We start from the raw sequence: 20,258 nt of genomic DNA on the forward strand, positions 1-20,258 counted from the left end.
TCCTCCTTTTCCCTCGCCCGCCCACCTTCCTGGGCCTCCCCCGCGAGGTCTGCTCGCGCGGTTCCATGCAAAACAGGTCGCCAATGCGAAACATACACGCGCTATGTCTCAGAAGGAAGGTTCCCGGGTTTTCGGGGGTTCCCACGCCACGTTCCAAACTCATTTCGGACAAAAAGATTGCTACCCCTTTAAAAACAACCCTTGCGATTCCCGAAACCCTATACGAATCATTTAGTAGTTTACCGACTGGGTTTATTCTCTTAAGGCTTTTAAAGCCAATCCTGTTTTTAAACGTTATTCTTAACCACACCTTTGAGTTTATGGAAAAAGATAATACGACGGCTTCTATATCCGGGCTGCCCAAATCCGGACTATCATGAGATAGGAGCCAAGTGTTAAAAATAGTTTTCTGTACTTGAACTGACAACTCGCAGTCCGGAGGATTTTGGCAGCCGAGCTAGGGTGGCACCAGGGTATTAGTGTTTTTTTAAAAATAAAACAAAATATGGTAAACTTTGTCGCAGGCAATTTAAAAACAATCTAATCCTGGAATAGTTATTAGTCTAGGAAAGCATAATCAAACAGGCAGGTCTTCAGCTATTTTACCAAACAGATGTTTCAACGAGTGTACCAGAAGGATGGAGATCCAAAATCTATTTCAGGGGAGGAATAACATAGTGTATTAGAAACCATTCATATATCCTGGACTAATTCATCATAACATCCTGAGATTCAACTGGTTTTTCAATCTGAAGAGTTAAAACTCACTCTAAACTTTAGTTAGCCATCAAAAATGTGCTAAGCAAATGTGTAAATTTAGACCAAATTTTTGGTCAAAAATGGATCTTTTCATTTTACATTGTTGTTGTTGTTGTTAATTGCGAAGTCGTGTCCGACCCATTGCGACCCCATGGACAATGTTCCTCCAGGTCTTCCTGTCCTCTACCATCTTCTGGAGTCCATTTAAGTTCTCACCTACTGCTTCAGTGACTCCATCCAGCCATCTCATTCTCTGTCATCTCCTTCTTCTACTGCCCTCAATTTTTCCCAGCATTAGGCCCTTCTCCAGTGAGTCCTTCCTTCTCATTAGGTGGCCAAAATATTTGAGTTTCAACTTCAGGATCTGGCCTTCTAAAGAGCAGTCGGGGTTGATCTCTTCTAGGACTGACCGGTTTGAACGCCTTGCAGTCCAAGGGACTCGCAGGAGTCTTCTCCAGCACCATAGTTCAAAGGCCTCAATTCTTTGGCGCTCAGCCTTTCTTATGGTCCAACTTTCACAGCCATACATTGCGACTGGGAAAACCATGGCCTGGACTATACGCACTTTTGTTGGCAGGGTGATGTCTCTGCTTTTTAGCATGCTGTCTAGATTTGCCATAGCTTTCCTCCCCAGGAGCAAGCGTCTTTTAATTTCTTGGCTGCAGTCCCCATCTGAGGTGATCTTGGAGCCCAGAAAAATAAAATCTGTCACTACATTACATTACATTAGACCAAATGTAACCAGGGGGAGACTAGAGTTGTAATTCATCAATGACATAGTGGATTGGACTACTATGATATGCTCCAACTTGATCTTTTATGGTGAATACAAACTCTGATAGAAAATAGTCACCTTTAGAAAATGGGAATTAAGAATGGGTGTGACACAAAGATTTATATTACCTAAGTTGTTGCAGTTAGACAACAGCCCTGCCCCAAAGATAAGGCAGTAAGTACTATGAATAAAGTCATATAAATGTCAGCAAATATGGAACTTTCCTTCTTCCCAAGTAGGACTAAGGCCTTTTTCCTCTGAGAAAGTGTGAAACTTGGGGGTTGTTCAGAGTTTGAAATTCCTAAGAAAAGGTGATCTGGCTAGTATCTTATATTTTATTTTTTCTGTTGGTAGGTAAAATACATGCCAGGCCTGTACTATTGTATTTTGTCAGCTAAAGTTATATGTAGTTGTGTATTTAATCAATTTATTAGCTGCTTCAAATTGTTGAAGCTAGTCAAAGCAATGCTACATAATAGAGATTAAAAACAGAAATATAGTAATATAAAGCAGTGGAAGTTAGAGGTGCAGTTGAGTGTTTGTCTTATGGTTGGGCTAAATTCACCATTTGTTTCTAGGCATGTATTAATTACACTTTATATTTTCTGGTTTCTTAGCTGGTTTGAGCATCATTTATTGGTCTAAAATGGGATACAAGCAAATAAATACACATAAAAACATAAATTAACATCTGTTACAAGACTATAATTTTCATCTCAAAGTCTACTTGGCTTTGAATAAGATGCTGGGAAATGTAACCCAAAAAGCAATAAGTGGGCCCAGAATAAAACATCTCATTTGTAATTTTTACTATAAGTAGGATTAAGCATACAGTTTCAGTGCTAGCTGGGGGCAAGTATGTGCAAACTTACACAGAGTGTGAATTCCTATTTGTCAGAAAATAGGTATCTAGCATTTCCAAAAACTATACAAATAATATGGAATAATATAGCATACTTAAAGACACAGGTTTTCATAATAAAAAAGAATCCTTTAATTTTTTTACTAAAGCACATCTTTATTTTGCAATTAAACAATTAAGATTTACAAGTAAACTATATATTTTTCAAGTTTGAACCTAGACAACTATTTGTCAATCAAAATTAAATATATCCACAAAATATGTATAACAGCATATGTTTCACATAATAGAAGGAATTTGCTCTTAAGACTAAAAACAAGATTTGTTAAATGTTAAATATTTATCTTCTTCTGGGAGCTGCTGGTATTGTATATCATTAGTGTACCTTATTAATGATGAGGACTCTCCATATACTCCAATGCAGGCAAAATATATAAGGCCCTTTTAACACATACAGTAGCTGCAGTGATGAATGATTAATTCTTTCTACATTGTCCAGTGTTAAACAAATCCAAGTGCATGTTAAACAGACCACATTTCCTGTTATTTAATATACAGGCTTAGCTGAATAATCTTGGTTTCTAAAAAATGAAAACACGCAAGTTCAAAGACAATTTAATCTCTATGAGAACAAACTTGCACAATGAACAAAAGATGGACAGTTATCTTGGCTTTAGATATAAATGAGATGGTCAAAGCCCAAAGCAGTGTAGCATCCAGATGAACTGGAGAACGCAAAATCACAAAAAACATGCAAATTCATTCCAGCAAAAAATAAATATGGCCACCCATAGAACAGTGGGTATGATTCAGACACTAGATTTTATATCCTTTAGTATTTACATACAGAATAGCACCTGTGCCAGAAAAAAGGAAAGAAAGAAATCCTACATATAAACACAAAATTGTTTTAGAATTTACTAGGAGAATCACATCATTAGTTAGTATCCATATTAATGTTACACTTGAAACCAGCCTCTAATGTGTGGAAATAATCATGCCGGTTAGTTTATTAAACAATAGAACAATACAATATAACTTAGTGCTAATTGTTTTAGAAGCTCCAATTCTATCATAGACTTTACCTACATAAATTGCAACTTTCCCTCTTAAAATTATTTTTGTGCATTACCTACTCTTTATAAAGTTATGCAAACAACTCTTGCTGATTTATAGATTTTAAAACAAATGTAAAAATGCTAGACAGGAATCAAAGCATTGTGTGGGCATGTAACTCCTTCCCACATTTATATTAAAGTTTCAATAATTTTTGCTTTCATAATTAAGCTGCATTTGAGGTTTTCCTCCAAGGTCTCCCAAGTCTGAAAATGTCTAAATAACTAGACATTGAACTGTACTGGATCCAATTATAATTTTTTCATTTATGGCAAATATCAGACATTGAAAAAAATAATTATAAAAGAACATAAGTATTTATGGGATTATTTTAATCTCACGGCTGACTATTACAATTCTGAAACTAAACCTGAAAAAAGGTATTGTGATTCAGAACTGCACTGCTTTATCATGAAATACGCTGTCCTAGCACTATAATGGATACAGAAGCATTAACATTAAGAATTCATCTGGAAGATGGCAGGATTAAGAATTTGGAGTTAATTAATGTATTTTAACATGGATGGAAGCAAACTGAAAAAGTAAGCTTTAAAATATTCACATTATGAACCACCCCAATAAACTCTCATTAAGTTAAACATCTCTCTAATCATATAATAGATTTGTTTTATCTAAAAAGTTTTTCAGTAGTAAAGCATTATATAAAGTGCTACTATTTTGAACTTTTAAGAAATTTAGATAAAAATGAAATACACTTAAAGGATGTTAAATAAGTAATAAGTAAGCAAATATTGTCAAACTCTTAATTTCCAAACTATCCACTTTTGTTTCCCAGGGGAATCATTTCCAAAATATTATGGTAGTATAGTGGTCTTCAAAGTTTTGTGTAGGAGTTAACATGCAATAACATTTTACTTAAGACAATATACTTTTACCAAACAGCCAGTGGAATTATTTCTTTAAATATTCTAATGACCCAGATTGCCACTGATATGAAGGAATATTTAAACCTAGGGAATGAAACCTTCAAAGCTCAACAGGCAATTATCCAACCCAAGATGATTTTTTTTTCTTATTTGTTACTATGCCACTCAGAAGATTGAGAAATGTATTTTAGCTTTGGTTTGCATTTCTAGCTTAGCCATTACAATATAACTAAATTAAATTAAAACAAATATATTAGTTTGACCCTTCTAGCAATTCCATGTTTTAAATGTCTCTCCATTTTTAAAATAAGCCAGGGGTCTTCAAACTTGGCCCTTTTATGACTTGTGGACTTTAACTCCCAGAATTCCTCAGCCAGTGTGCCTGGCTGAGGAATTCTGGGAGATGAAGTCCACAAGTCTTAAAAGGGCTAAGTTTGAAGACCCCTGAAATAAGCTATTTAAATATTACAGTGAACTAGATGATTTAGGTCTGTACCAAATGTTTCTTATTTTGCAGTGTGTGACAATGGCACTAACTGAAAAAGTTAATCTTCCATGTTTTTGAAAACATGGCAGCTGCATATTAAAATTAATCAGTCCACACACAAACACTTAAAACAGATTTGTAACAAATGCGGAGCATATCAGAAAAATGAGATTATCATCTCCCCGGTATAAAACAAAAACTTTTTAGCTAATAGACTGAGTCCAAAATACTGCACTTTTACACTTTTTGAATTTAAAATCCATCCTGAATATTAGGAACCAATGGCATGTGTTGTGGCACAGATCTGTAATGAGTAAACAGAAATTGTTAGGCAGCCTTTCCCAATTTGGGAATCCACTGGATGTATGAACTTCAGCTTCCAGAATTCCACATTCATTTGGAAGATGTCCAGATTGGGGAGGGCTGTTGCAAGGAATCCCCTTCTGCAACCCAGAAACCTCTCACAAATGTAAGAGTATCTTTACATCCAAGTCACTATATTTGTAATTAAGGCATCTCTCAACTTATTTGCTTGGAAGCAAATCCAACTGGCAAAATGAATTTTTATATTCAGTTAGATGTACTATAAATCACTACCATGGCTATTTTAATGCATCTCAGGATCTGCTATGCCCACAATGTTTAGCTGTAAGCACATGGTGAATGGCTGCATACAGAGGAGGAAATATCTTTGCTGGAATATTTCTTCAGGGAAGAGCCTTATTGTAATATTCATAGGGATTCTGGAAGGAATTTTTTTTTTCTGGTCCTCTGCTCTTTTATAATATAACATCTAGAATTTTATTAATAACTAGGGCAAGTTCTTTCCTGCCACTTTATACACTTTCTATTTATTTAGGAGGTTAATCTGTATGGTCCAATATATTACTCTTGTATATGGGTGGAATACACATGCAGACAATATGCTGGTCAAATAAGCTTTACATCATGTGTAGATCTATGGATTTTAAAGCATGTATAAATCTAAATAATTTGTGATTGTTGTCAACTATACATTAATATAAAATTACTAGTACCAGGTGTCTCCATTCCTTGTAGACAGCTTAGTCACAGTGAAGAGGGACACTTGAATGAAACATGTATGGTTTGATACAATGTTTGGGGTAGACATGTCCATCAAAAGAGAATTAGAATTCCCTTCTAAAAATCTAAGGGAATTCTGCCTCCACCAGATGCAAAAATTTCTGAGATCCCACTTTCTCTCTACTACTTATCCTCCCTAAACAGCTGCATCTGAATGAAGCAACTCATTGCATCTTCCACAGATGTTACCTTCTAATCAGTACTTTGCTTCCAACAAAGTCCCATCCATACTGGTTCTATCAAAAAACAAAACAACCCCCCCCTCCAGCTCTCTTCACTTGCATTTTGGGCCTTCTGATTAGAGGAGAGCAGCATCTCTAAAAAATTAATTGCAGGATACTAGTATTACAACACTTGAAGATATTAGAACTAATGTGTATTTTACAAGTAGAAAATATTAGTAAAATCTTTATATAAAGGTATTGATGAAAGCTGCAGCATGATTTTGGGGAGAGGGGAATTAAAGTGGCAAAATATTTTGGCCTGCAGAGTAGATACTTGGTGGACTTTATTGTTTCTATAATGGTGTGTAATGCTGTAATTTAACATAGTTCAATTTTTATCCAAAATTTACTTGTCCAAATGTTTCCATCAACTATTCAAGAATAATTTTATTCACATACTACTACTATTACTACTTAAAATGTAGGAACATTGTTGTTATTACTAGAGATGCATATTCCACTTTGATTTGGAGGGATTTCTCTAAATGGTGCAATTAGCCAGTTGCATTCCTCAGAAAATGACTGGATACTTTAACTTGGTATAACCCCATCACCCCAAAGCCACACAACTTAAAAGGCAAAACAAAACAAAAACCATTTTAACAAGTCTTAAGAGTCTTAGATTTCTGTATGAGTCAAATCTTCAAAAGTACCTTAAATAGTTATAATTTTCTACATTAAAAAAAAATACATTGGCACAAAACTATTACCCTATTGCTCTTATTTACAATGAAAGCAACTTGAATTAGAAAACAGGAAATGTTACAATTTTTCTCCCCAGTTTTTAGCAAATAGTAAGAAAATATTTCTCCATAAAATCCAACATCCATAACACTCATCATTTTATATAACATTATGCCTGAAACACATTTTCATGTTTTGTACAGAATGAAACACATACAAAAATATTTTTCCTTTCAGCTTAATGCAGATCCTCATAACCCATTGCAAAGCAATTAGCAGTATTAACTTTTAGGTCATATAAAATATTAGTAAAATATTAATATCATTGTGGGCAGATTAACTTTTTATATTCATTTCAAAGACATAAGGATACTTTTATTATTCCATTTATCTAATTTAGGCATTTAAATTCCTTTAGTTTGTGTCCTTACCAAAGAAATATAATTTCAAAATGTTTTTGTTGGCATGGATTAGTAACTCATAAATCAGCTTGGAGGGAAGACATTAAGGTGGTTAACATTTCTGACTCTATGTTGGATAAAGTACCAAATACCAAAACTTTGCTACAATACTGTATCTTGTTGTAGCAATGTTTCTTGTAGATTTAAATTACTTTGGCAATCTTACATACAAATATGAGTGTATGTACAATATTAACAATACACATTGCTGAGCCATCCTAGAGATTTTCCCTTCAACAATCTTACAAAGAGACAAATATATATATATTAGTAAGATCATTAAGTGGCTTAATTAATGGTATAGGTATAACTTAATATTTATTTTAATTTGTTCCAAATGCAAGCCAGCCTTGCAAATAACTAACACAATACTCTAATTAAAAATAGTATCTAAGTCAACACACTTTCCAGTTATGAAGCTTCTTTTTAAGCAAACATGAATAGATGTACGTTTATTATTTGCATTTACCAAAAGCTAGTAGTAAGAACCACCGCATTCCATTAAAAGGTTTACATTGCTTACATCAATATGTAAGAAAAGTTTAGATGATTGCAGACTTTGATGCCTGTTCCCACATTGCACTTTATCATATGAAACTCCCCTCTCCAATCTCTTATTTCTACAGAATAGTAAGAGCCCATCAAAAGCCTTTCAGTTGTCTTATCTAGAATAACCTTGATTCCATCACTCCATTCATTTTCACTGCTGTCAGAAATAGAAGTGCATTTCACACTTGCTTCAGTTTGTGAAAACAAAAACTATATTTCTAGTTTGGAAAAAGCTCTTTTAAGAATGTGGGGATTTTTGAAAGATTCAATCTCGTTTGAACCACAAGATGGGTAAAAAAAAAAAAATAGCTGATCAAGTCCTTGATGGTAGTACTGGGGTGTATATGCATGTGTGATGGCAATAAAGAACTATTAAAGAAATATGCTAGATTTGGTTTAAGAAACAATACTGCTTAGCTTACAAGCCTATTTAAAACAAATCTAAAAGATTTTGTTAACTCCTTCATTTCACATCATGGCATAGGGTTATATATTAGCATTTAAACTGACTGGGAATGTCCTCAATGCATAATAGTTGGATTGAGGCATCATGTTACATACAGAAATTTCTCCTGTCCATGGAAGACTCTTAATCTAAGGTGAGGGATCCCTCTGTGGAAGCAGTTATGAGAAATAGATACGTCTATTTCCAGCCCTCTACAAGTTCTAAGAAAGTACAACTGACAGCAGGAAAAGGGGATTTGGAGAAAGTGCCTCCTTATCTACTGACATATCTGTAAGTTTCTCTCATCACAATATAAGAGCGTGTGTGTGCTCGCACGTATCTATATACACATACATGCTCATTCACTCTCTTTCTAATCTCTCACACACACACACACACACACAAATGCATTTTACAAACTTCATATTCTCATTCCATATATTCTGCATATCTTGCTTTTTAAAAACTGGCAGCAAATCAAAATATTTATCTACAGATAGATTTAAGTTCATAAAGAATTAAATTGTCAACTTAGCTAGGGAAGGATTATTCATTGCCTGGTGGATTTTAACTGCCCTAGAAAACATTTCTGACTGAAACAAAAAACAAACCTATATGCAATCTGTTCAGATACTGCTAATTCCAACGGTATATGCCAATTCCTGAATGAAGTATCGTAGAGAGACCCAAAGAGCTTATCGGAAAGCTCTGAGGGACAATGATAAAACTTTTAACGACCCAATTTTCTTTTAAAAACATAAACATGACTTGAGAAGCAACAAACATGAACTTGGAGAAAAATAACTATGATAGGGAAATCTCACCTTGGATTTTCACATTTCAAGCAGAAGATCAATACAATTAAAATGGTATATCCTAGTCAAGTTATTACTTTTCAATGCGAGGGAAAAACAGAAGAACAAATTCTAAATCAATATATTGGCTTTCAATTATAAATTGCTAGCAGTTTACCAGTTGAAAGGAATGTGTCAGAATTTCCATTTCAATTCATAGCAGTAAACGAAGGTTATATACTTAATAGGCTAGAGTGTTTTTGCTATCCACAGTAAAAAGTACCCATAGGTACTTACAGAGAGAAAAGGAACAGTGTTTTTGTGACCACTTACTGTACCATATTCTAAGCACCAAGGATCATATTTCAAAATGAATCTAATTATGATGATAGCTTCCCCTTGAGGGCCACAACAAGTCCCTTGCCATTAAGACATACACTGTAAGTCTCAAGGCACTTAAGGGGTTAAGACAAAATACACACATTCATTCCCATAGGTAACGCCATCAATGTTTCCGAACACACTGGTGCTATAATCCTCCGAGAAACAGGATTAGAACTAGTTGTACAAAGAATGTTCATATACCAACTAAACAAAATGCTGGTTCAGTGGGCCATTATGCAGCTATTATTGGGTTAGATCATACTGCAACCTTCTGTTAGTAATCAGGTTAGATTCTAGAAGGGCACAGGGAGAAATGTGCTGTTTCAGTAGGCAGTGTATCTAATAGAAGGAATATTGCTAATATTTCACCAAAAGGTATAAAATAACATGACAACTTTAGCATTGGAAGAAATAGCTTTGCATGTATTGTTGTTGCTTTAGAAACAAGTGTCAAAGAATGAAAGTATTCCAAGCTTTTTTTTTTCCTTTTTCTTTTTTGTAGCATTTTGAACAAAAGGGCTATATGGCACTGCAACCAAGTCTGGAAAATTATCCAGAACTCATGGAGCTCATTAATTCTGTGGCTTGTTTGAAGCAAAGCATGAATGGAGTCTTTCAATACAGAAAAATCATAGTGTTTTAGAGACTGATTTTCAGTTTTAACTTAAAGTGCAATAGTGCTGAAGTCCTTTTCAGTTCTTCATTGTTTTCAGACATCATTTCTTTCAAGAAACATTATAGCACAAGTACAATTTGTGTCTTATGTAGCGTCTTCTCTGAAAGTTATGTTTTGCTTCCTATTTATTCAGTGATGTCTTTAAAGGTCTAACAAGTTCTTCTTTGTACACTTTCAAAATAGCCTCACAAACGAATCTGTATTGACTCTGGAAAAAAAGAGAGCAATTATTTGTATGGCAGAATGAAACAATTTTAAAGATTATCAATAAACTTTCAAGATACCATGCCAAACTTTAAAAATATTTAAATATATAAAACTCTTAACACCAATAAGAAATGTAATATTCAGAATCTAAATCCCATACTCCTAACTTTTAACTAGCAAATCTGAAATCTTCCAACTGTGAATGATACTCTTTGTATACTTTATGCTTAATGCTTTATTAATTACTCTTACTGATTAATAGAATTAAGAACTCTAGTTTCTTTAATATACAAAAACTGTACTTATCCCGCTATTTGCTCTACAAACTACTTTCCAAATGAAAAAATAGGCCAACTGCAAACAATATTCAGGGTGTTTGTACTGTATTTTCTGCTATTTGCTAGGATATAATTTTCATCTGTGCACAAAAATCAACTTTGATTATGCCAACATAAAGCATTAGCTCATCACTAATTTCATTAGCTAGATATTGCTTAATGAACTTTACCAGTTTTTCTTTAACATTATTGTAGGCCACTTCTTGTGTCTTTTTGTCATCTATCCTGAAGGTCATTACACTGCAACATTCTGTAGCTTTAATAAATAGCACTTTATCCAAGACCTACCTTTCCAGATTTTAATCTGCATCTATTAATTACTGATATGCTATGTATAAAGTCATTTTGTTATCTGATGGGCAGCAAATAACTCAATTAAATAAATAAATTAAACAAACAAGCAAATCAAGTACAATATGTGATTGTGACAGGGTACTATTTTTAATGGCATAGTGTGAGTCTAGATATCTGATTCAAATACTGTAGTGGTTTTAAAAAAAGGATGAAAAATAAGACAATGCCATCTTGTGGATATTATGTGGAAATGTGCACATTTGCAAAGGAAAAGTAAACTTAATTCTGATTCTAATTTTACTAATACCATATAATTGAAACAACAGTGTAGTATCTTACTCATATGTATTTAAATTCACTTTTAAGTTTTAATGCAAAGTTCATCCTCTCACAGATTTTAAACATAGTGAAGCATGGTTAATGGCTTCATTTGAAACAAGTATACACCTTGATCCAGAAAAATATTTTAGCAAGAATATTTTCATCCATAGATTTCTTTTGCTGAATGTACAAAAGTGTGTTATAGAACAGAAGAAAAATATCTAAAGTGCTCAAATAACATTTTTGGCAAAAACCAAGGATAGGCAAGCAGAAAGTTTTTAATGAAGACATTGATATAATCAAGTGTACCATTCTTTGAATATCTGTAGCACGACTGTTAACTGTTTGAGAAAGGGAATTTACAACATATAAATGGTATAGAGTTACTGATTTTGTATTTGTTATGTGTCTTTTCCTCCTAAAACTACCTAGTAAACTCTATATACTTTTATATGATATATCCTGAGCCAAATACTATAAACATAAAGGAACAAACGTCTACCGTTGCTCCACAGAGAACATTCTAACCTATTGCATTTATGTGTGGTTTGCCAACTGCACAGTAGCAGATAGGAAAGCACTCCAGAAGTTCATTAAGATCACCCAGAGGATTGTTGCCTGCCCTCTCCAACCCCCAAGACAAACTGTACAGTTCCCGCTCTCTTAGGAAAGCTCATAAAATTCTTAAAGTCTCATCTCATCCAGGACATTCTTTTTTTGAACTATTACCATCTGGCAGACGGTATAGGATAATAAAAATAAAAACAAATAGGCTGAAAAATAGTTTTTATCCCAGAGCTGTAATCATATTAAATACTACTGTATAGTACAACACTGAAGTGCAATATTAGGGGCAGTGCAATGGTGAATAGAATGTGAAAGATGTTTGTGTATAATGTATGTTCTTATTTGTGATTTTTACTTGTGTGTACTGTGCACTGTGGATAGCACTTAATTTCATTGTGAATTACACAATGACAATAAAAGATATTCTATTCTATTTTATGCATATGAAAACTGTGAGTAATACAAGCAGCCAAATAGGACTAACATATATTTTTCAACTGTGTGCAGAAAATTATGTTGTCCATTAGCAAACATTTTTGCTTTTAGGAAATAGGTAAGCTACAATGTGAGATACATAGTTTTTTAAAGATTAAATTGACCAGAATATGAATCTAGCATGTCTTCAAATGTGAAATGTTACTTAATATACTTATATACAATGCTGAGCTGCATGCCCATGGTGGAAATCCATACAAATGAAAGCAACAGCTCATGTTTGCAGCTGGGCTTTTCCGCCTTCATATGTGTCTTTTAAAATTTGTTGAATTGTTAGAACAGCGGTTCTCAACCTGTGGGTCGGGACCCCATTTGGGGTCAAACGACCATTTCACAGGGGTCGCCAAACAACGCAGTCCGCCATTTTTTCCCCTTTTCCTTAGCTGTGCTACTCCCTTTTATTCTATTGGCTTTTGAAAGCCAATAGAATAGACTCTCTTGAATAGAGTCTAATTCTATTGGCTTTCAAAAGCCAATAGGAATTGTCCAGGCTGTCTCTGCCCTGCTGAGCCCACCAAAAGTCCCATTCTGCAAACAGTGCTGCACCAGTTGAGTAGTCCTCGACTTACGACCGATTGAGTAGTCCTTGACTTACAACCGGTTGGGGGTTGCGGCATTAAAAAGATTGAGAACCACTGTGTTAGAAGAATGTGGTATGAAGCAAAGAAGCTGCAACAAGAGGGAGAACTGACAAAAATTCAAAGGGATCATCTTGGGTAAAGAGATTTTTTTTCCCACTTGCATTTGCTGTCTTAAGACAGTATCTTTTTACCATATGGGATAATTAGGAAAAGCTATTTAAATACAAGTCTGATTGTGCAACTGATTTTAACATGATTGAAATTAATTATTTTAGATGGTCTTTTCTTGAAGATTTAATTCTATATATAAAACTCAACTTAAGATTTGCAGATGATGTTGTTCTCTTCTCACAAGATCCAGAAGAGATACATACAAGAGCTGCACGAAGCAGAACAATTTGGCTTAAAAATAAACCTGAAAAACAGCCAGGTTATATGTAATAAATTCACTAAAGAAATTTTTTTATATCTGGAGAAGAACTAGATATAGGAGACCACTACATATACCTTGGCCAATGGATCTCAATGGAAAGTAATACAATACAGGAACTTGAACGGGTCTGTTAAATGTGGTTGGTAGGCATTCAGCAAGCTAAGTGTAATTTTCAAGAACAACGTCCTCCTATGCCTAAAGAGAAAAGTTTTCAATCAGTGTGTGTTGCCTGCTCTAACATATGCCGGTGAAATATGGACACTAATCTCACAATTAATACAAAAGCTATGAGTGGCGCAAAGACCATGGAAAGATACATGTTCGGCATTACAAGACAAGATAGAAAAACCTGCACATGGATTAGAGAACAAATGAAAGTATCTGATATCATCAAGAGAGTAAAAGAATTGAAATGGAAATGGGCTGGTCACATAGCAAGAAGAACTGATGGCAGGTGGACCAAGGCAGGCATAAAATGGATCCCACTTGATAAACAGCATCCACGAAAGAGACCTAAAGCAAGATGGATCGACAACATCAGCAAGTATTGCGGGCCCAATTGGAAAAAAAAGCTCAGGACCACATAGGTTGGAAACATGCGGAAGAGGCCTTCATCCTGTAGTGGACAGACAATGGCTAGAATGATGATGATGATAAAACACAATTGTCTTGGAATACAATATAAAACAATTATCCATAACCATGTATCAGTAAGATTTTGCTATTATGGATATCCCAAAGGTGCTTTTTCAAAAGGCAACTGGACTTTGTATCAGCTGCCACCTTATGCTTGCTTGTACTTCGCTGCCATGCGGTGACAGACTGCCATGAACTGTGGGAAGGGGAAGGAAGGGGAAATGCTTCACGGAAACCTGAGTGCTGAGTCTCCTCCAGATGGTGCCTCAAGATCACCCAGCTGGAAGGAGGAGGGAGTCACACACTAAATTGATGCTTGGACTGACCATTATGAAAACATCTTGCCTGCAACTGACTGGTTACCCTTGGTGGGCAATGAGAGACAGTTAAGGGAAGGAAAAGTAGAACTTGGGGAATTTGGCCGCAATTTTCAATTCTGGCTTTGCACTACTGCAGTTCAGTTGATCTCTAACAAACTATACCCTTCCCAACAAATGGAGCCAAGGATCATTTCTTCAGAACTGAAGAAGCTTCTTGGATGAGAAATGAAACATCTTCAAGGAAAAACAAGGTCCAGTTATCTTTTGAAAAAGCAGCTTTGGGACAACTATGACCTGGATGACTGAGAATCTCCATGGACAAAATCCAAAAGTATTATGGATAGTTGCATAATCAGCCAATGTTTAGACCAGTGTTTCTCAACCTTGACCATTTTAAGGCATGTGGACTTCAACTCCCAGAATTCCACAGCCAGCGTTGCTGGCTGTGGAATTCTGGGAGTTGAAGTCCACATGCTTTAAAATGGTCAAGGTTGAGAAACACTGGTTTAGGCTGAATTAGTTTATCAACTGTTTGAAATTACAACAGTCTGAAAAAAGTGACTTATGACAAGTTCTTGCACTTATGCTTATCACAGTCTCTTCACAATCACATGATTGTGATTTGGTACTTGGCAACAGTTGCGCATTTACAATGGTAACAGGGTCCCGCAGTGACATAATCACCATTTCTAACCTTCCTAGCCAGCTTCCAACAAATCATTGGGGAAGTAAGCAGGGAGGTCACAAGTCGCAGCTACGTGATGTCGTGCTTAACAACTATTGTGATTCACTTAAGAAAAACATTGCAAAATCAGATGTGATCATGCTTCACTTAATGACTGCAATGCTCAACAAATTTTCTGGTCACTACTACGGTTGAAAATCGAGGACCACCCATATACTGAACTAATATTTTCCTCTTCAAAACAAGGAATTACAATTCCTAATATGTTATTGGTAACAGTTTATTCTATTTAGCAACTTACAGGTGTTTGGATCATCATTGCCCTTTGATCTCTCATTGTTCTTACAATATCCAAGGGATAAACAGGCTGATTACACTCAATAAGACACATTGCTGTTTCCATAGTAATAAGAACTCCAGTTCGTCCAATCCCTGCACTGCAAAGGAGAGAAAGGTTATTATTTTCAAATTTAATACTTTTTAAATCTTTTAAAATACTTCTATAATTTATATAAATCAACACTGAAAATAATTTAGCACATCTTTAAGTAGATTACTTTGGGGGATTTGCCTTGTAACTCTGAAAGCTGAACACTTTAAAAAAATACAGGTGTGATGAGGATTCCATCATTTATTTTAATAATGACATTATTTCACAGCAGCTAAAGTAATCCAAGCATAGTAGCATTTCTACACATGGCTCCTTGTTCACACCACACGGCTTTCCCATTAGGTGAAACCTCTTCCAGTCTTTCCCATTGGCTGGCATTCTTATTTGCACTACCTGCTGTGCAAAAAAATGCATTTTGAGGGGTGGGTGGGTTTTTTTTGTTCCAAGGAAACAGAACCCTTTTCAAAATCTTTCTTCCCAATAGGAGGGGTGTGGGGGGGGGGCAGAGGAAACACATGAAGCTTGGACTTCTGTTCAGTTTGCCTCATTTCTTTGGGTATTCCTTTGTTGGGATATATATTTTTAAAGGGAGGGAAGCAATTGCCTGCAGACTTAGACTAACAATAGGATGGGGTATGTAAGTGTGTGCTGCTTTTATTCTGGAAAACTCCAACAAAGGCTGGAAAGAGGCCCGAAGAGGTACAGGGATGAGCAGAGTGGCATACCCCACATTGGCTCCCTTTGGTCGGAAACTTTCCATTCAATTGCTGGGAAGTTTTACTCTGTAGGTGTAGCCAAGATGGCATTTTGGCACATTCTCACTCTGGAGTTGCTTGCCATCCTATAAGGCTGCAGGGCAGCTAAAAGGACAGAGATGGGAGACAGGCAGATAGGAGGAATTGGAGACAGTCCTTTACCTTACTGAGGTTCAGGGCTGGGAGGAACGGTGCCTAGTGTGATTTGCATTGGGATGGGTACTTCCTTAATGACCCAGGATTCTTGGTTAACAGTGGCGACAGGGAGTAGCAGACTGCCATCTGTAAATGATGGGGGTCACATGATATCTCACATTATGACCGTACTGCTTATTGACAGAAATTTTGATCCCAATTGTGGTCAGAGGTTAAGGGCCACCTGTATCAACACAGGATACTCAAAAAATAACTAAGAAACATATTATTGAATATTACCTTATTTACTTGCTTATTTCAATATCATTCTAACTTTTGTGTGTCCTACATCATTAGTCAGAACACTGCACAATGAAATAACATTTATCAGTTAAAAGCATTGGAGAAGAGGCCACAGGAATTTCCATAAAGACAGAATACCTGCAATGAACAATAACAGGTTCTTCTTTCCCAGCCCTTCTTTTCCGGACAAGACATACAAAATCTAAGAAATCACTGGAATCATCGGGAACTCCATGATCAGGCCATGCTACGTACTGGATCTGAGTGAGCGGACGGTCCTCATTTTTCTATTGAGACACAATATTTTCTCTAAAATAAACAAGCATTCAATATTCTCCTAAAACATGCTTACATTTTGAAGTAAATTCTGCCCCAGTGTTTTATGTTATTAGTCTCATATGACATATAATGACATGACATGAAAAATCACAGAGAGGATAAGGCGGAGATTATAACAACTATAAATTACAGAGTTGTAAAACTAACTATACTGTTGAGCTGATTTTAGATAAGAATTTATGACGTTCCCTTTAGAGATAAAACTGAAACAAGTAGGCCTTGTTTCAATTCATAGGGATTGCATGCCAATGTTCACACATGAATAACGAAATCAGAATTAAAAACTCATTCAGTCTATGGGAAGAGAGATAATCTAATTCTGGAGCACTCCAGTCTTATCAACACTTCAGCTTTCTTCAGTCTCTGATAAGAGATCAGTGGAGCACTTATCTTTTTCTTTCACCTTAAAGCCATAGAAAATGTTAGCTCTTGCATTTTGAAAATGACCAGCTGTTGTAGGTGTAATTATATTTGTAAAACATCTTGTAACAAAATGCTCTCCTCTTCCCCCCCCCCCCGAAGTAGATTGGGGTGAGTGAATGGCCTCACTTCAAATGAACTTTTGTGACTAAAGATCAAGAACCTACATTTCCTCACTCCTAATCCAACACCTTAACTACCACATCATACTGGCCCCCTCAGAATTTGACTCTGCAAGTTAAACCAGGATGTCTTTAACTCCAAAAATTAATGATTAAAAAGAATGTGTTTTTTTTTATGAAACGCAGGTACAGTAACTGATGTATGACTTGAAAAGTCATCAACAGAAGGTTCATTGGTTGGATTAAGGAGGCAGTGCTGGACAGCAGGTAAGCCATTTTCCAGGTTTGGATGGGCAACCAGGATTGCTAGGGGCAACATCGAAGGCTCTGAAGGCCAAATGCCTCTGTGCTCAAAAGAAAGGCACGTGCCTTTTCACAGATTACTCTGCTGAGCGGCATTTTCCTCTGTCCACAGGTTGAGGGCGTTTCCCATCTATTTCAGATGGGAAAGTGGACAAACAGAACAGGCCCTCATGGATAATGGCTTTCCTCTTTTTTTTATGAAGCAGATAGCAGATTGGGTGATTTTGTAATGCTGCAAAGCAGATGCTTTGCTCTTACATCCTCTTCTTTAAGAGGAACACTTTTCAGCAGAGCATTTCCAAAAACATGTATCATTCAATTATTGCAGGAAGCACAAGGCCATATGAAGTAAGTATGTTGCATCTTAAAACTTTCATATATGAAAATTTTAAAAACTATAACAAATGAAAAAAAAATCAAATTTTGAAAGGCCCCTTCAGACTACAGGTAGTCCTCAACTTGTAACCACAACTGGGAGCGGTGTTTTAGTTGCTAAGTGACACAGCTGAGTCATCACTTAACCAAAACTGACTTTACATCCATTTTTACTGTGGTTGTTAAATGAACAGCTGTAGTCATTAAGCAATTCACTCTGGTTGTTAAGGAAATCTGGATTCACCAATTTACTTTTGCTTGTCCAGAGCCAGCTGGGAAGGAAGCAAATCATGAGCAAAGGACCGCAAGAAGCGGCAACCATTGTAACTGCGAGCAGGTTGCCAAGTATTTGAATTGCCATTTTTTTTTCAAGGCTATCATGACTCTGAACTATCATTAAATGAACAGTCATAAGTCAAAGACTACCTCTCTCTATGAGGTCCTGGTTATAGTTTCTTTTGTTTATGTCTAAAGCTAACTCTTGTACTTTAATATTAATGTGCTTTTCTTGTTACTACTTTATTAATAGCTTTGTTTAAACATCAGTATTTCTTATTCTTTAAAAATTATTTTGCTATTATTTATTCTCTAAGAATAAATAATAGCAAAATAATTAAAATCTAATTTCTGATAATGTATTAATAGTCCTTTGTTTGGAATAAAGTATTAGCAATAATATGCTGTTTTAGGAATCTCTCCGTTGTGACAGGAAAAAAGAAAGTAAAAGTGATATGGAAGAAATGAAGTTATATGGCAAGTTGCCTTCCAAGAGTGACATTAGACCAACGATCAAGAAGTAAAAAATACCCCAGTCCAAGAACCACCAACTCAGACAAACAAGCTGACAGTAAACAACAGGCTAATCGAGGAACCACCCAGACCATCCCATAGCACTGACAGGGCAAGCGCACTGGTATATAAATGAAAGCCAGCCCCGTTCCCTTCTAGAAGTGATGGTTATTTAGTTTGGTAATGAAATGTTTGCAAGAAAACAATCAACAACCAAACTCGGAGAACACCAAGGACACATAGTTCAACCAGTTCCATCAGTTGCCTTCAGGTACTTGATTTCACCAAATTGGATCAATTAGACCGAATGTCTCACCTCTAAATTAAATAATGTCATCTCTCTGAAGACATAGGCAGGATTTCCTTCTTCTGAATGGCAGGTGACTTGGAAATTTCCATATAAGGAGCTTCCGCCAGGCTCTGGCCAGTATTGATGACATTTTACCTAAAGTCAACAGATTTTTATTATTATTATTAGGGTTCGTCACAGAGTCAGCTAGATGTTCAGATTAGATTTGGCATTTTTTTATCCCCCTATCGAATCCCTCCCAGAGACCTGAGATATGTTGTTTATTGGTGTTAAAGGTATCAGGATGAAAACTGGTTTTTGCAACTGACTGATGGTGATTTTCTCAATATTATTATTATTGCTACTGCTATTAAAAAGTTTTCTACATGCAAGTAGTCCTCAACATACAACATAACTAAGCCTGGAATTTATATTAATGATGCAGATCACTTTTAGAAACTAGTAGGATAAAGTAAAAAGTATATAATAACACATTTTTATATTCCTCAGATGATCAATCCTAGTGGCAGCCATATTAGATTTGGCTTAACTGGATAAAATTCTTTCACATTTTATAACTACATTTAATATAGGAACACATTCTTTTCAACCTGTTGGAAACTGATTGGCATTACTGTTATGTATTATCATAGTACTGATTTTTTCTTCTTCTTAGCATTTTCTTGCAATTGTAGGGCTGCTTTTTTGGGGGGGGGGGGACCAACCAAATATTGATCCATTGATTGCAATAGGAATTGACCGAATGGTTTGTCACCCAAGCCTGAGCAACTCATGGGCTGAATGTCCAAGACTGCTTTCATGCCTAAGGTTGGTAGAACTCACAATCTCCTGGTTTCCAGCCTGGTGCCTTCATCACTACACTAAACTGGCTCTCCATCACAATACTGAATTTGATATTACTAATTTGTTCACTCTGCAACATGTTGCTCAAA

At 35.7% G+C, this 20,258-nt stretch overlaps 1 protein-coding gene across 5 annotated transcripts in view; it reads right to left on the reverse strand.

The window, feature by feature from the left end:
• Positions 1-2,531: 2,531 nt before the first annotated feature.
• The window catches only part of PTPN4 (protein tyrosine phosphatase non-receptor type 4), a 129,579-nt gene continuing 111,852 nt past the window's right edge, over positions 2,532-20,258 (reverse strand). For 2 of the 5 annotated variants that reach the window (XM_039319348.1, XM_039319345.1), the window contains 4 exons: positions 19,333-19,461; positions 16,807-16,955; positions 15,386-15,521; positions 2,532-10,415 (listed from right to left, as the gene is read on the reverse strand). In XM_039319348.1, coding sequence (XP_039175282.1) covers positions 10,329-10,415; positions 15,386-15,521; positions 16,807-16,955; positions 19,333-19,461 — 501 coding nt within the window. In that variant the 3' untranslated portion in view covers positions 2,532-10,328. Of the gene's footprint in view, positions 10,416-13,517; positions 13,639-15,385; positions 15,522-16,806; positions 16,956-19,332; positions 19,462-20,258 lie in introns of all 5 variants that reach the window. The other 3 variants (XM_039319346.1, XM_039319347.1, XR_005553692.1) reach the window with 2 other exon arrangements.

Source organism: Crotalus tigris, unplaced genomic scaffold (genome assembly GCF_016545835.1).
Source record: "Crotalus tigris isolate CLP2741 ecotype Arizona unplaced genomic scaffold, ASM1654583v1 scf7180000023579.1091882, whole genome shotgun sequence".
NCBI lineage: Eukaryota > Metazoa > Chordata > Lepidosauria > Squamata > Viperidae > Crotalus > Crotalus tigris.